Genomic DNA, 17,853 nt, shown 5'->3' on the forward strand with positions numbered 1-17,853 from the left:
TTAGCTATCGGATCCATCTTAAACAGTCAATGGACTAAAAAGATGGTACCCGAGCCTCGGGGAGAAGATACGAGGTTGTACCTGTAATGTTGTCCTTTTAGGTGCTGGACCCTTGGTAATACCAAATCCCAAAGGCGCTCCGTTCAGGGTGCTCTATAGGTCCAAGGCCATGGCCCCTCTTACATAGGGGACCCAGTCCTTTGAAGGTCTCTAAGACCAAGCTCACCGTGATGGGTGAAGATTGGATTTGGAAAAAAATACACTTTTTTTACTTAAAAAAAATAAGAATTTCAATTGTTACCTATTTTTATTACCTCAATAAAGCACTTTTTTGTGAAAAAAAAGAAAACAGTAAAATTAGCCCAATTTCTTTCTACAATGTGAAATATAATGTTAAGTCGACTAAATAGATACCCAACATGTCATGCTTCAAAATGGCGCACGCTCGTGGAATGGTGACAAACTTTGGTACTTTACAAATTTCTATAGGTTACCAGCTTAGAGTTACAGAGAAGGTCTAGGGCTAAAATTATTGCTCTCGCTCTAATGATTGCGGCGATACCTTACATGTGTGCTTTGAACACCGTATACATGTGTGGGCGGGGCTTGCATATGCGTTCGCTTCTGCGCACGAGATAACTGGGACGGGCACTTTAATTTTTTTTTCCTATTTATTTTATCTTTTATTTTTTATTTTTACACTGTCCTTTTAAAAAAAAGGTAAACATCCCTTGTAATAGAAATAGGCAGGACATGTCCTCTTTAATGTGAGATCTGGGGTCAAAAAGACCTCACACCTCACATCTACACTAAAAAAGAAAAAAAAAAAACATTTTTTTTTCATGATTAAAAAATGGACTCTATAAATCCAGAAAACGTCACTGGTCTTTGGTTATGGGGGTATAATAAAGGAATGCACGGGACCACCTGCGACTGCTGTCCTCAGAGTTGTGACCGGCTCTGTATAGACCAAGAAGAAAGGCCTGTAGAAGGAGCCAAATACTCTGAGCGCGTAGCCTTGCTTTCCTTCTCGTCTGGTACCTCCTATCCTTCCGGGGATGTCACTGGTTAGCGTGGCTTCTTGGGGCTCCTCCAGGCTCCAGAGCCAGCATCTCTCTGCCCAGCAGCCGGAACAGAGGACAGAAGTCCTGCAGGATTGTTCTAGGAGGATCCACAGACTTTGACACCAGTTGAGCACTTGTATATTTTACCTCAAGTGAGTGATTGATTTTAATCCTTCGCTATTAAAACCCTTTAAACAGGATACTACACTTAGCTGGTGCTTCCTGTAGGGTTGCCACCCATCCAGGATTCCTCTGGACAGTTCGGATTTTGAATCATATGTCTTGGTTTCAGGCCACCTGAAATCCAGACACAATATTCGGAATGGACTGTGGCTCCCCAAGTACCACAACCACTGAGTGCATATATGTGCACGCCCCGGCTCCACCCTCATACACGGACAGAAGAGAAGAAAGGGCTTGATCTACTCCTCTTTCTCCCACCCCTACCCCTCTGTCTGCCCACCCACACTCCCAATCCCTGGCGTTCCGTGCTTCAGGAAAGGGATGTGTGGGCTGGAAGTTTGAAGCTCAGCAACTGGCAGATACATTGTGGATGAAAGGCTTCGATGCCTGAGCCTCCATCCTCAGTAAAGTGAGCTCACTATCCAATGTCTGTGTTTCTGAATTCCCTCCCTTCTCTCTCGTGCCTCCAAGTGAGTGAGTACACTAAGGTAAGATTTAAGGGGTGCTCTGTGGACTCTGATGTAAGGGGGGCTTTGGGAACCCTAATTAAAAGGGAAATGCTGGAAACTCTGATGCAAGTGGGAGGTTTGGTGAGCAGAAACCCCCTTACATTAGCGTCCCCCTTTACATCAGAGTCTACAGCGTAGACTTAAAAATAAAATGTTGCCTAACAGCTTTACCCGGCCCTCGGGGGAATTCTCTCCCTATCCTGTTCTTTGCCCCGCTGCATTAATCATTTACTATTATCGTTACGATACAAAGGTTTACATTGTTGTATAAATTTTAATCTATGTCTCATCTTTATTCTTCCTGTATTACCTGAACATTAATAGCTCCTGTGTGGGGCGATATTTGTGTTGTATTGAATTCTCTACTCTCCTCGAAAAACAATAAATATATTGAAACAGAAAAATAAAACGTTGCCGTGCGTGGCTATAGTGTTTGGGTTTGGCTTAAAGAAAAGGTGGCAACCCGAGCTTCCTGTGTGTTTCTGAGCAGGAACACAGATCTCTGCCTTCCCACAGTTAAAGTGCCTCCTCCACAGTGAGTAAGCACTCCCTAGGAACGCATTTAACCCTTTGATTGCCCCCTGATATTAACCCCCTCCCTGCCAATGTCATTAGTACAGTGACAGTGCATACTTTTTTAGCACTTATCACTGTATTGGTGCCACTGGTCCCCAAAAAAGTTGCAGTTAGTGAAATTTGTCCACCGCAATGTCGCACTCTCGCTATAAGTCGCTGATCGCCGCCATTACTAGAAAAAATTAAAATTCTTTAAAAGTATCCCATCGTTTGTAGAAGCGATAACTTTTGCGCAAACTGATCAATATACACGTATTGGGATTTTTTTTATCAAAAATATGTAGCAGAATACATATTGGCCTAAACTGATGAAGAAATTAGATTTTTTAATTGGATGTTATAAAGCAAAAAAATTTTTTTTGTCAAAATCATCTGTCTTTTTTATTTGTTTATAGCACAAAACCGCAGAGGTGATCAAATACCACCAAAAGAACTTTCCATTTGTGGGAAAAAAGGAAATATATATTTTTTGGGGTACAGCGTTGCACGACCGTGCAATTCTCAGTTAATGTAACACAGTGCTGTATCGTTGGTGTCAGTGGGAGGGATTGTGCCCCATTGTTAGTGTCAGAGGGTCTCATTGTTGATGTCATTGGGAGGAGTTGTTCCCCCTCGTTGGTGCAATGGGAGGAATTCTGTCCCACCATTGATGTCATTGGGAGAAACTCTGCACCATCATTGATGTCAGTGGGAGAAATCGTGCCCCAAGGGCCAGATAAAAGCAAGCAAAGGGAATCTGGTCCCTGGGCCGCAGTTTGGAGACCACAGTTCTAGACAGCTCTATTTGCCCAGTTCCATTCCAGTCCCCAACAACACAACATTGTGTCATTGTAGGACAATGGGGTCCATTCTGTGGACAGTCCAAGTCACCTGGCACGGAAAACCAGGTTGTCCCTGACCTGTCCCTCTCCACCAATAAGAGAGCACATACCCAACCTTTATTATACATGCATCCTTCCATTTTTTCAACTCTTTTTCAAAATTCCGGTAGGCATTATGTTGAGCATGAGTATATGCCTCAATATGTATTCTGCTACATTTCCCAGATCCAGTCTCCGAGGGCACGAGGACTGGGTGAAACCCAACATGAGGCTTACTGTATAAAAAGTGATCTCATAATAGCCACTACCTGGTCATGATCCATTGTGGAGAATCTACGCACCCCAGAAGAAATAGAACGGGATCCAGAGACAGCACAATATCATATACAGAATTATGCTTATCTAACAATTACTGCAAATACCTGTATAATCAATGAGACTTTCTAAACTCTGTGGACATCAAGGATGGATACTTTAATATTCATGTTTTTTTGGCACACCAGCAATTCCTCCCCTTTGCTGTGGGTCTTCCATCTTCTCTTCTGCACTTTGAATGTTGACCGAGGCGCTGGCCCCCAGGGCTAGCCTTGCTGTGCTCCAAGGGCATTCCCATTGTGGGATATCTGGAACACCTTCATTAGCTTAGGTTCTGGCTGACAGCATAGCTAGAACTGTCCTGACATTGTGAAGGTTCAACTGGGTCCTGAACCTTCAAGCTCAGTACTGGAACCAACTCATCACTTAGAATATCTGAGTCTCATCCTAAACACAGCTCAAGCAAGAGTTTTTCTTCCCCAAGAGAAACTTCAAACTCTGTTCCCAGGCTCAGGCTCTTCAGTCCAAGGTTCACCCAACTTTTTACTTTTGCATGAGAGTTCTGAAGCTCATAGTACTGTTCTTCTAGATCAGACAGTCTCAAAATGGTCTAAACAATGAGCCAGCTTACTGTCCTTCAGACTTTAGGGCAGGGGCGTACTGTGGCCATTGGAAGGACAAACGGTCCCGTCAGTGGAAAAAAATGAGGCCATCTATGATTCAAGTTCAAGCGCAGTTTGCTATCTCATCCGTCGCAGCAGCGCTGAGCTCAGAGCTTCTACAAAAAGGAAGTTGGATCACACAGTTGCAGGGTTTGCATCGTAGAGACCTCACTCTTTTAATAGTTAGGGTAAACAGTAATGGAAGGGATTATCTTAGCAACAACCTAGCAACAAGGCAGGATGGGGAGGACGCCACCTCGGAGGGTTTTTTGGGCTAGGCTCTTGGAGGTACAGAAATGGCCTACTCCTATAGGATGGGCATTATTCAACTTTATTCAAATCTGCAGTTAGTTTTCATCTACGGGCGCCCCCTAACCTGAATACGCATTTTGTGGGAACGATGAACTGACACTTGCTGACCGCAATACATATGTGTACATTGTGGTTTACTGGGGTTATGGCCGAAGCTATATGCTATAACCCCGGAATATTTTTTTCCAGCCAGCGGCTGGCTTTCTCATGAAACCATTTTGAGTGGCTCATGAACTTTCCAAAGCAGCGGGAAGGGACATACCCCATTTTCCTGCCGCTCATCTGTGATTCTTGGGCTTACCATTTTCGCCGGTTCACCTAAGGAACAATCCGATGGTGTGGCTGGCTGTTCCCATATATGATCAAAGTGCAGACACTCTTTGATTGTCCCTATGGCCTTGGAGGATCATAGCGACATCATGACATCCCTTCTGATCCAGGCTGGAAGTAAATAATTTTTATTTTTTTTATCTTTTGCTTTTAAAGTTAAAGAAGAGATTTGGGGTCTTTTGGACACCCAAATGTCTCCATAAAGAGGACTTTGTGACTGTACTTACCATCACTGGGAGTGAAAGATAGATACTTAATGGACACTGAGAATATGGTTTGGATTGCTTCAAATGGGTTCTGTGTTTACACTTATGATAATGCGTAATGTACTTCAATGTCAGAGACAGACAGTCTGTCACTGGCGGACCTTTCCTATTGTCTGTGTATTGAGGTGTGATATGTATTCTGTTAAGCCTGTCTATCCCATTGTTAATTTGTAATGAACTCGCATATTGTTTCTGTCCAGATGGCTAGAAAATTAGTTCAGGTTAATTCTATTTCTGTACAATTTCATCTGCATATGATAATATAATCAGGCAACCCCTGACCTGTGTGTGGTAATCTGATCAGGAGGGCGATGTCCATGCTTTATATAAACAGTGTGACTGTTCAATAAAGAGAAGGCTCCAAAACGTATACAAGCTAAGTTGTCGGCTAGCTTTGTATGGGGGGCACTGGAAAAACTGATATCTATGTTTACGACTGGGAGGAAGCCATATACTGACAGAAGTCCACAAGCACAGTGTGGGTCACAGTTCTGTTATATTGGTGGCAAGCGGTGGGATGCTTCCTGCATCCAAACCTCCACTGAGATCCAAGGTTCGGGGAGCAGAAGAGGAGAGGTACAGATATCAGCCGCCATGAAAGAGGAATTCGGAAGGAGGTTGCGAGAGATGCAGTTACATCACAGGGGACCAGTGTCAGAGAAGGTCCTGCTAGGATGGCATGATTCAATCCACTTGGAACTCTGGGAGGAAGCACTAACCCGTGAGCAGCGACACTACGGAAAAATCCTCCCCTCCTTCCAGTAAAGGTACTGGTCGCAGTACAAAGTGAGAATGGTGTTTTTGGGGAGACAACCGCACAAGGAGTGGAAAGCTGAGTTGGTCCAGGTGGAGATGTGGTTGGACGAGAGCTACAGAGCCCTTCGCTGGTATGTAACCCAAGTGTGCCCATGGACAGCGGATGACAGCCCAACGGTAGGCTTTTGCTACGGCAGCCCAGGGCTGTTTATTAGAGAGGCTGTCCAAGGACCCCCACTTTGAAGTCGATTTGGAGTGGGGGTTAGAGGAAATTTAGGATTACGGAGAAGAGATCCTGAACATCTCGGAAGTGTTCTGGGCACTGGAAGATTTGAAATTTCTAGCCAATCAGAAATGGGAGCTGGAGATCGCCTACAGATGGCTGCTAGACTCTGCTCAGCGCCGGGCCTGGGCTCCCCTGCCTGGGAATATCCAGAAGTACCAGCTGACAGTACAGAAATCCTGACTAAAGAATCAACAATGTGGCACAGTAATAGTGTGCTTTGCTCACCTGCACCCACGGTTTGGGATGCGGAGGTCTTATGGCGGATTAGAGATCAACCGATTATTGGGGGCCGATCTGCACTTTTCCCGATATATCGGAATCGCCCACCAACGTGACCGATATTACCGATATTTTAGGAAAGTGCTTGTACCAGAGTGATGCCTGCAGCTAGAGGCATCACCTCGGTACCGGCGTCCATAGCCTGAGAAGCCGCTCGGCTGTCATTACAAAGAGTCGGAGGGGACGTGCCCCCCTCCCGCCGCCTTCCGCGGCTCACCCGGGTCTCCTGTCCTACCGGGAAACCCGGGCAACCAGCCTGCACGGCCGCCGAAGACCTGATCAAAGCCGCATTCGGCTCTGATCGGGTCTCCATGTAAAAACCCTGAAGTCATGACATCACTTCCAGGTACTCTGCGCCAAATCCAAAAAAATTACAGAATTAAAAACAGCCAAACTTGGTGTTCTGAATGCTTTTAAGTGCAGAGGAGGGGTTTGGGGTCTTTTAGATCCCCAGATCCCTCCACAAGAGTACCTGTTAAGAAAACACACAACATTTTTTTTTTTTTAATGTACGAAAATATCGGCCAATATCAGCCGATACCTATATGCGATGACCAAAATATCGGTAATAAAAAAATGATATCTGTCGATCACTATGGCGGATGCAGCAAGTGTTGACTCACCTTGATGAACCTGTTTCTGCTCAGCATGAGCTTGGATGGAGGAATGCCGCTGGATAAAGGTATGGGAGAAGAGGAAGCCATCTTCATTCCCCAACCATGGATTACAGATTTAATTGACTTTTCATCGGAGGATGATATGGATGATAAATCACCCGCCAAAGTGTTGTCACTGGGCTCGAGTGCCACCAGCCTGTGCCCTGGACTTTCAGCAATTCCAGAGGCTGGGGATTTATTTTTTGTTTACAAAATATTTTATTGGAAAGTCATACAGAAATAAAATATAGATCAGTACAACAATATAAAGATCAATGTAGTAACAGAGCAATATACAGAATAACTAACTGAATAGAAAAAAGGAAGTACAAAGGGGTAAAAAAAGATACCCTGGTACATACAGGATAAGTAGTAATGCCAAATGAATCTTGAAACAGTGTAGAAGCAGCTCAGATATATCAGACCATTTCTGTTCACAGTGTAGACTTCATAGGAGATAAGAACCGGTGCCGGGTGGCCATTAACAGTTAAAGTTAGCCCACACATCCCATTTGGTATGGAAAATTGGCATGGATCCCTGTATAGAGTGTAGCACTTTCTCGGACATTTTTATGCTGTCCATTCTGGAGATTATCTGCTGCCAGGAAACCAAGTCTGATCTCCAATATCTCCAGATCTCCAATATCTCCAGATCTGATCTCCAGCTATCATCCAGTGGATGGAGGATATTAAGGTGTGAAGTAGTTTGGATTTGTGGGGGGGAGCCCCCAGGATGTTGGCATATAGCAGGCATATACTTGGGGTGAGGGAGATATCAGTGTCAGTTATGAGCGGTAACAGTTGACCCACCTTTCTCCAGATGGTCTGAAGATGGTCGCAACTCCAAAATATGTGCAGGAGCTTGCCGTCCTCAGAGCAACCTCTGAAACACTGGGGAGAAACTGAGTCATAATAAGTGTGTAGCAGAGAGGGGGTCAGGTACCACCTGGTAATCAATTTAATTGGAGAATCTCTACTCGTGGATGACAGAGTGCATGCCTGCATATTTTTGATCATGTTTCTCCAATCCAGGGTTGAAAAGGAGCAACCAAGTTCTTCCTCCCATTTTAGCATATATTTGTGTTTATCTAATAAAGGAGCCTTATTAATGTGGCTATATACTAGGGAGATTAAGCCTTTACCCCTAGGGGAGGAGCAGAAGATATTTTCAAAAGGGGTGAATGGAGGAAGTAATGTTAGGGAATGGTTGGATTTGAAGAATTCCCTAATAATGTCATAGTTGGCTTGTTCAGATTCAGGCAGTTTGTATGAGGCGGTAATTTGGTCAAAGGAATAAAAAACGTTACCTGTAGAGAGTGCCTTGAGGGAGACTAGACCCTTTAAGATCCAGGGTTGGAGTTGTTCCCTATCCAGGGGGAAAGAGAGCGAGTCAACCTCCGACACAAAGGTTGAAAATGGGGAGACCTGGGAGAGCAGGGTGCTAGAATCTTTATATTTAAGCCATAATTTTAGTAGATTGTAAACAATTTTGCTAGATTGGAGGTGATTTTTTAATGTGTTTGGTTTGGCCCATAAAGTTGCCTGTAGAGAGCATGGAGCAATCGAAGATTTCTCAAATGTAAGCCAGGGGATATCGCTCCCCTCGTGGTGCCATTGGGCAATTTGTATATACTTAGTCACCAGGTAGTAGGACCATAGGTCTGGTAGGCCCAGCCCGCCCATGTCCTGTGGGGCATGTGAGACCTGCTTGTTATATCTAGGTTTTCTACCATTCCCCACAAATCTGGACAACTCCCTCTGGAATTTCAGAATGTGTGACCTGGGTACCGTGACTGGGAGTGCTCTAAAGAAAAATAAAAGTTTGGGGAGAATCACAATTTTTATTGCTGCAACTCTGCCCAGAAATTAAATATGGTGCGAAGACCAAGACTGAAGCAGAGCTCCCAATTTCCTAAATATTGGGGGGATGTTGGCTATATACAGGGATTCATAGAGGGGGGTGATTTGAACGCCCAGATATTTAAAGGATCCAGAGCACCAAGAGAAAGAAAAACTCTCCCTGATGGAAGTCTGCATCCAGGTGGGCATGTTTAGAGGCATAAGGGAACATTTGGAAATGTTGACACCTAATCCCGAGATAGATTGAAAGTCAGCTAATTCTATAAGTAAGTGGGGTAGGGATATATGGGGATCCGACAGATACAAAAGGACATCATCCGCATATAAACTCAATTTATATTCATCTTTGTCTCTACAATTCCCCTTGATTTTAGGATTATTTCTAATTGCGCAAGCAAGTGGTTCAATGGCCAGAGCAAAGAGCAGGGGGGAAAGAGGACACCCCTGCCTAGTGGCCCTGTTAATTGAAAAAAAGTCGGCGTTGCACCCTGGTATGTGGATCCTTGTCTGAGGAGAGTCGTATAATGCCTTGAAACCATGTACGGAGTTCCCGCCCATCCCATATTTTGGCAAGAGGTTTTCCATGTATGCCCAGCTGACACTATCAAATGCCTTGTGTATGTCTAAACTGACCAGGCAAGTAGGGGATCTTGTACGGTTAGCATCCTGGATTATGTTGTCTGTGAGTCTTATATTATCCGTGAGCTGCCTGCCCGGTATAAATCCTGTTTGGTCCGGCGTAATTAGTTTAGATATGTGTTCTGCAAGGCGATTTGCCAAAAGGCGACCAAATAATTTGAGGTCATTGTTCATGACCGAGATGGGACGGAAGTTTTGGGGGAGTGTATGGTCCTTGTCTGGTTTAGGGATAAGGGATATATTTGCCAGGAGCATCTCGTTTGGGAAACTACCACCCTGGAGAATCCAATTAAATAGTTTAGTGAGTCCGGGGATGAGAATTTTGGAAAAGGTCTTATAATAAGAAGCTGAAAAGCCATCAGGGTCTGGGGCAGTGGATGTCTTAAGGGATTTAATGATTAGTAATATCTCCTCCTCTGTGCATGGAGCTTCCATCGTTTCCCTATCTGCCGGTGAGAGGACAGGGAGATGTAGTTTGGTGAGCCATGATTCAAAGTCAGCTGCTTGAAATGCGGAGGAATTAGATAATAAATCTTTATAAAATTTGTTGAAGACTTCCAGTACCTGTTTTGGATGGGAAACCATCTTACCGTCAGGCCTCCTAAGTTTGTATACATGAGTAGACCTTCTTATATGTATGGGTGGTTCCTGCGCTATCTGAGGTAGTGTATATTTTTCTTCTTACTGCTGCACCACGGTACTGGTACCAGGAACCAGTTAATACAGGTTAAAATAGTGTGGGTTTGTGGCGCGCTTCAGAAGTGAAAATAAAAATTAATTATAAAACGATGTGAATATATATGATACTTGAATAAAACCATGTTCTTTTTTGCTGAAAATAGGTGGTCACTTAAAAATATAACCGTGATTAAATATATTGCGGAATATAAATAAATAAATCCAATATGCCTCTATATTGTGTTGATTATATATGACAAAGTGCTGGGTGCTTGTATTTCAATAAATAAATAAATTCCTGTTAACAAAGTATAAATATTTCTTCAAAATCAATCAAAGGTGATGTGTGCTTTCACTCTTCAATTTAAAAATTAATAAAGTGCAGTGTTCATAATGTCCATATAAACGAATCCAAAATAAGGTGCAATTCCATTCAATATCTTCAAAAGGAATAAAAGTGCTCTCATGCAAAATAAAGGTATTGTGACTTTCTGCCTCCACCAGGTGTCACATCTAGGTGTTCTAGACTCTCACCTTAGTAAGGTGTATATTGCGCCTATTATATACAGCTTAGCCTCCGGATAGATGGTTAAGGGCTTTTTGCTCGTTCCGATATCCTGTTATAACCTTGGGGTATTTCCTGTCCTGTCCGAATATACACATTTTAGGAATATACACTATTTATGATTATCCAGGAATAGATATTATTTATGATTATTTATATCCTCCTATGTATATTATCTTCGCTGTAGGTTTCGTGAATATGCATATTGGATCTGTAAGAAATAGGTATCAGCAGACTGTGAACCGTTTGGTGTACGCAGTACATGTATTTGTCTAGACAGGAAATACGATCCACAACCTCATTTCCGGTGTAAACATTGAAGAAAAATCAGTAATAATACACTCGGTATTAAGAGCAATATGGCGGAGTTAGTATATCCGCCGGAACTTCGATCAAAAGTTCCTTCAAAATGGCCGCTTCTATAGGTCCGGCCCGACCTATATAAATAAACGTCACATCCAGTATAGGCCACTCCCTGAGGAAGTCACGTGACGTGACGTAACGCGTAGGAGGAGCCGCCAGACTACCGGAAGTGACGTTGGAGATCGGAGCGAATCGCTCCCAACGCTGTATTTGCACATTGTTTGCAAACAAAATACCTGCTAAATGTAAGTGCAACTAATTTTTTTTAACAATAAAATTTTTTTTAACAATAAACTGGTTTGATATACTGCACCATGATGCCCCTTTATGCTTACTGAGCCCGAGGTACGATAAGGAGTTAAGGACGCCAGAAAGTGTAAAAACCCCCCAGAAATGGACAGGACAGGAAATACCCCGAGGTTATAACAGGATATCGGAACGAGCAAAAAGCCCTTAACCATCTATCCGGAGGCTAAGCTGAATATAATAGGCGCAATATACACCTTACTAAGGTGAGAGTCCAGAACACCTAGATGTGACACCTGGTGGAGGCAGAAAGTCACAACACCTTTATTTTGCATGAGAGCACTTTTATTCCTTTTGAAGATATTGAATGGAATTGCACCTTATTTTGGATTCGTTTATATGGACATTATGAACACTGCACTTTATTAATTTTTAAATTGAAGAGTGAAAGCACACAGCACCTTTGATTGATTTTGAAGAAATATTTATACTTTGTTAACAGGAATTTATTTATTTATTGAAATACAAGCACCCAGCACTTTGTCATATATAATCAACACAATATAGAGGCATATTGGATTTATTTATTTATATTCCGCAATATATTTAATCACGGTTATATTTTTAAGTGACCACCTATTTTCAGCAAAAAAGAACACGGTTTTATTCAAGTATCATATATATATTCACATTGTCTTATAATTAATTTTTATTTTCACTTCTGAAGCGCGCCACAAACCCACACTATTTTAACATGAGTAGACCTGATGTTCTGGGTCAGTTTTCTGGCAAACATGGATGAGGGTGAGTTACTATGCAGGATAAATTTAGCTTTGGACCATCTAAGGGATTTTTCAGTATCATTGGAAAGGATCTCATTCAGAGCCTTTCTTTTGGTATTAATTTTGGGAAATGTTTTAGATGACTGCAAAACCCTGCTCCTGTCCAGGGCCGTATGGGCCACCAAATTAAAATCTCCACCAACAATCATATGTGGAGATTCAAATTTGTTCAGAATGTCAAAAAATGTTTTAAAAAATGAAGAGTGAGAATCGTTTGGAGCACAAATTGAGGCCATGGTGACCAATTTACCATTTAGATTACCCTTAAGTATAAGGAATCTGCTCTCTGGATCACAGAATGAGGAAGTAATGTCGAACATAATATTGTTACGAATAAAGATGGCAACTCCTCTAGTCTTATTTCTATATGTGGAACATCTGAACTGCTGGTAGGCTTTGTGAAAGTATTTGGGACAATTAGTGGCAGCGAAGTGCGTCTCCTGTAGTAGAACGACATCTGCTCCCAAACGCTTATAGTGTCTGAAGGCTTTGTGTCTCTTATTAGGGGAATTAAACCCCAGCACATTATGTGTTATTACCTTAAGTCCCATTATGAACAATCAGGAAATGGCTAGCTTCATGAAATACATCAACAAGAAACAACATATAGAGCCTGTGTAAAAGGCTTTTGATACCCCGAAACGCTAGTGAACATAACATTTCACCTGTACTTTGTAAAAGGCTTAAGACAATGCTACCCTGTCCCGGGGCCTGCCCAACCGGGGGGGGGGGGGGGCACTCAGGGCAGAGCACCACTGCTAAAGATAGTACATTGATCAGTAAAGCTGACTTTCTTTTTTCACTATTGTTAAACTTAAGCAGCATAACCATGTAAATAATTAGTTGAAAGAAAAAATAAACCCGTGATGCACGAGTGGGGGATGGGTGAAAAAAAAAAAAGAACCATCCAAAATACCAAGTAACTGTGGACTGTTACGTCCAAAATCCGCCCGCGGGGACCCACAGCCTGACCGCCTGGCCACACAGAACACGCTAGGTGCTCAGGTGAGGTCGGGGTGGGGATCAACACAGGCAGAATAGTGGGGACAAACCTGCGAAAGGGGAGAGAGAGAGGCGTAAGATTGGGTTAACTGAAGGCACACCATAAACCATCCAGCACATTGTAACGCTCCTGCGTTTTTATTATAGGCTGGATTTGCAGCTGCAAAATCTCCACTCAGTAGTCATGTAGAGATGTGTTGAATACCAGATCCATCTCTCCAGGACTCATCACCGTGGGCCTGTCAGCTTCAACATACAGATATATATACACTCAATGAGATGTTCCTGGAGTGATAGGATGTATATGATAGTATGAAGGTGATGTGCTGAAGGGACAGGTGTGAACAGTGACAAGGATGGTAAGCACTTGATAGGTTTTGTATAGGAGAGTTCAAGATGGTATTTAGGAATGCAGATAGGTTAGTATCGAGTATGCTAACAGGTGGTGAGGACAGCAGATGACAAATACAGGATAGACTAACCCAGTGCAAGGATAGATAGTAGTAGACAGGAGAGCTAGCAATCTATGCAGCAGTGCAGATGATAGATGGTAGTAGGCTGAAGAGCTAGCAATCTATGTAACAGTGCAGATGATAGGATAGTATAGATAGGTAGTAACAGTCCTTAACGTGCATAGGTAGATAGTGCAATAAGGTTATGGAGGGTTCCCCTGCGGGGTACTTATCACTTGTAATGTTAGTAGTTTAGAGAGGTCGAGTAGATGAGGAATGATCTGGTAGCGAGATACAGGGATCAGTAGCGAGGTTCCGGTCTGCTCCAGGTAAGGGGAATGGCTGGAGGTTCCGATCGAGAGACAGGCTTGAAAGCATGTGGGTAACAAGGCAGGTTGAACGAACAATGTGAGTGAGACCGCCGGCGGTTGAAATAGCCGCTCTGCGGCGCTCAGCAGTGACATCATCGTTCTTAAAGGTATATGCGTACCACCTGAAGAGAAAGGTGGGACGCATTACAGAGGAAAGTGGTGATTAAGGGTACCGGAGGTACCAGAATCTTACACACATATATCCGCTATTTCTTGAACTAGAGTCCGCACAGTCAGTTTAAGGGGACTGTCCCCATGTCCAGATGAAAGGCAAAATAAGCATGGCCAACCGACGCGCCTCATCCATCGTCAAGTAAGGCAGACACAATAAGTAATATGCTCGATGGCGCCCCCCCAGGAGCCCAGAAAAAAAAAAAAACTTTCAAATGTTCACAAAATGGAAATATGCAGACCAAGAAGACTCCAACAGATGATTATCAGATAGAGGAATCCCTGAATGGGTTTGCCCCCAGCGACTGTCCCTTCTGGAGGCAGGGGTAGACCAAATTGGTGAGGGTCTGGGAGTAACATGCTGATGTGATGCAGGCTCGGCCGTGATGAGGCCCAGCTTAATAAGAAGCTCTTTTCCCTCTGCAAGGTTGTAAACTACAGGTAGAGCCATTGTGGGGAACCGTTAGTTTAAAGGGGAAACCCCATCTATAGCGAATCCTGGCAGCCTGTAGGACAGATGTGACCTCCTTCATTCTACGGCGTTTATCCAATGTAGCTTGGGAAATGTCCGGATAAATTTGGATCCTGTTGCCATCAAGGATGATGTTGGGAGTATTTCTAGAAGCCCGTAGGATGTCTTCCTTTATCAGGAAATCTTTAAGGCACAGGACAACGTCTCTAGGTGGCTTGTCAGGAGGGGGTTTTGGGCGTAAAGCTCTGTGGATTCTGTCGCAGGTAAAGGCAGAAGCCGGTTTATCAGGGAGAAGATCCCCAAACAGCTTGAGAACTGCAGGAGTGAGATCTGCAATAGTTTCAGGGAGACCTCTGAGGCGCAAGTTATTTCTGCGATTTTGGTTATCTAAGTCTTCAACCTGGGATTGTAGTATTGTATTATTATCAGATAGTAATTCAAAATCTTTCCTCGGGTCATTATGTGCAATGGCAAGTTCATTATGCTTGGCCTCAAGCAGATCAGTACGCCCCCCCAGAGCAGGGATCTCTGCAGTTAGAGTGTTTGTAGATTTGTCTATCTCAGTTTGGAACTTTTCTGCTATTTTCTCGTATATAGCGGCGAAACCCGCATCGAGATCTGCTTTGGTAACCGACTGGGGGTACTCACGATTCGCCGTTTGTGCTGCTGGCATAGCTGGAGGCGATGCTGGATCCGGCCCTGGCGCGGGAGGTGACTCAGCGCCATCTTTAGACATCCTGGAGGACTCCTTGGCCTGGAGCAGGTAAGTAGTCAAAGAGTGCTTTGGAGGGCGGCCCCGCTGTCCCTTCTTGGCTGAAGGCATGCACAAAGATGTCCTACGGGGGTGCGAGATGGTTTATGGTAGAAACTGAGTTTTATGGCCCCGTGGAAGCGGCCTCTCCCTGTCCCCTTCGGCGGAGCTAAGTTCCTAGCGTCCGTCCAGCATCGCGCCGCGCATGCGCCCCCAAGGCTGGAGATTTAATAGACTTTTCTGCTGAGAAGGAACATCCCAGTGAGCCTACAGCAGAAGAGCGGGCATCCAGGCATAGCGCTGCTGACCTCTGCCTGCAGCAATTGGTGACCCAGGAAGATGTGTGCAAGGCCACTGACTTTTCAGTTTACTTTCCTGCAGAACAGCTGGGATCAGGACTTAACATCACTGAGCACTGCCCAACACCAACAGCAGCTTAAGCCTTCCTGAGAGAAGAGGCAGATGACCTTTCTCCTACGCCACTGACAGGGACATGGGATTTCCTGCCAGCATCTGTGGAGTTACAAGAAACTTCTACAGCTGAAGTGCTGACAACTGGACAGAGGGTCCAAGACCTCTGCCCCAGTTCCAAAGGCCCAGGGTCAGAAGGTGGTGATTACTTCCCAACAGCGGCTACACAGTTCGGAGAAGAAGGTGGTCATCTTGCCTCCCCAGCGAGAGATCCACAGTCTGGGAGCGGAGGAAGCCAGTCTCCCTCCCCAACAGTTAGCCGGAGTGGATTATGTGGAGTCCCCAGCAAAAGTGCTGGCAACAGGGCAGAGTGGTACCAACGTCTGCCCAACACCCTCAACAGCTACAGAGTTCCAGGAAGCTGGGGAAATCGGCCCCTCGCCCCTGCGACAAGCTAATGAAGTGAAACTTCTACACCCAGCTGAAGCGCTGGCAGCCAGGCAGAGAGTCAACGACCTCTGCCCCACACCTGTGGCAGTTCCGGAGGCCAAGGGTGAGAAGGGAGAGGAGATTTTTGTCCTCCCTTCCCAACACTCAGTCAGAGTGGAGGAAACTGTGTTCCCTCCCCAGCCAGGATCAATGCATCTGGGAGACAGTACCAGAGAAAGGTTGTCCCAACTGCCAGATGGGGGTAAGAAAGATGTAGCAGCTGACTCCCCTTCCCAGCAGCAGACGGTGCTCCAGAATGATGACACCAACCCAGCAGAAGAGCTGGCAACAGAGCAGAGTGCGGCTTGCCTCTGCCCTCAATGTACAAAAGATGGAGTTTCTGTACTTGTGGATGGGACTGCGATCTTCACCTCTATATCCCAGGGATGCTGGGCAGGCGGCCCAGGTCCCCAACAGCATGAGGGAGTGAGCCCAGCCACCCTGTCTTGTCTCCAGCATCTGAAAGGACTCCAGGGAGAAGGGCCAGTCCACGCTTCTTCCTCGCAGCGGGTATGTTCTACGAGAGAGGTAGAGGTTGGCTGGGTGAGTAATGCTCTGTTCAGAAAAATTTGTTTGGGGTACTGGGTGGGTGCAGACATTGGGGGACTGGAAAGACTACCTTCAAAATCAACCCGTTGTGGTCCCCTCCTGTGTTAGTCTCCTTCCGAAAGGGGAGAGATGTGATGGGAGTAACTTTTGTTGGGGGGGCCCGTGTCACACAGCCTATATTAGAGAGGTTGGGAAATCCCTCTCTCAGCCCCCTAGGCCCCTCTTATTTGTAAGTCACCCTGTGTCTATAGGGACACAGGGTGACCAAGAAGCCCAGTCTGGCCTGCCCAAACCAGACTTCCATAGACTGATCGGCTATGAGAGCTCCATGCGCCCTACCGGGACAAACTTACAGACTATGTGGGAAATTGTCAAGGAAGCTGGCATGATGGATTGACCCTTTGGGAATTGCTACCCGACTAACTCAGGCACAGACCGATTGGAGGTCTGGTACTTGGTTAGTCTACCTTTGGGGGGGAAGATATGTGACAGTACTTAACGTCACTAGGAGTGAAAGACAGATAATTATTGGTTTGGATTGCTTCAAATGGGTTTGGTGTTTACACTTATGATAATGTGTATTGTGCTTCAGTGTCAGAGACAGACAGTCTGTCACTGGCAGACTTTTCCTATTGTCTGTGTATTGAGGTGTGATGTGTATCCTGTCTTTCCCATTGTTAATTGTTAATGAACTCATATATTGTTTCTGTCCAGATGGCTAGATAATTAGTTCAGGTTAATTCTATTTCTGTATACAATTTCATCTCCATATGATAATATAATCAGGCAACCCCTGACCTGTGTGTGGTAATCTGATCAGTAGGTGGATGTCCATGCTGTATAAAAACTGTGTGCGTTGTTCAATAAAGAGAAGGCTCCAAAACGTAAACAAGCTAAGTTGTTTACTACCTTTGTATGGGGGGCGGCTGGAAAATCTGATAACTATGTTCACGACTGGGAAGTCCACAAGCACAGTG

General features: G+C 44.6%; 4 protein-coding genes across 4 annotated transcripts in view; 3 read left to right on the forward strand and 1 right to left on the reverse strand.

The window, feature by feature from the left end:
- LOC309548661 (uncharacterized protein) overlaps window positions 1-12,829 on the forward strand; it is a gene marked incomplete at both ends in the record, with an annotated part of 37,553 nt that extends 24,724 nt beyond the window's left edge. Inside the window, one exon of the mRNA XM_082248626.1 lies at window positions 12,714-12,829. Coding sequence (XP_082104752.1) covers window positions 12,714-12,829 — 116 coding nt within the window. The remainder of the gene's footprint in view (window positions 1-12,713) is intronic.
- LOC309549119 (uncharacterized protein) overlaps window positions 1-17,853 on the reverse strand; it is a 2,919,967-nt gene that overhangs the window by 1,384,848 nt on the left and 1,517,266 nt on the right. The window lies entirely within an intron of this gene.
- LOC309549117 (uncharacterized protein) overlaps window positions 1-17,853 on the forward strand; it is a 4,285,597-nt gene that overhangs the window by 1,274,187 nt on the left and 2,993,557 nt on the right.
- Window positions 1-17,853, forward strand: part of LOC309548660 (uncharacterized protein) — a gene marked incomplete at its 3' end in the record, with an annotated part of 76,737 nt that overhangs the window by 27,649 nt on the left and 31,235 nt on the right. The gene's annotated exons all lie outside the window — the stretch shown is intronic.

This window comes from Pelophylax lessonae (genome assembly GCF_965119305.1).
Source record: "Pelophylax lessonae genome assembly, chromosome: 3".
NCBI classification, from domain to species: Eukaryota; Metazoa; Chordata; class Amphibia; order Anura; family Ranidae; genus Pelophylax; species Pelophylax lessonae.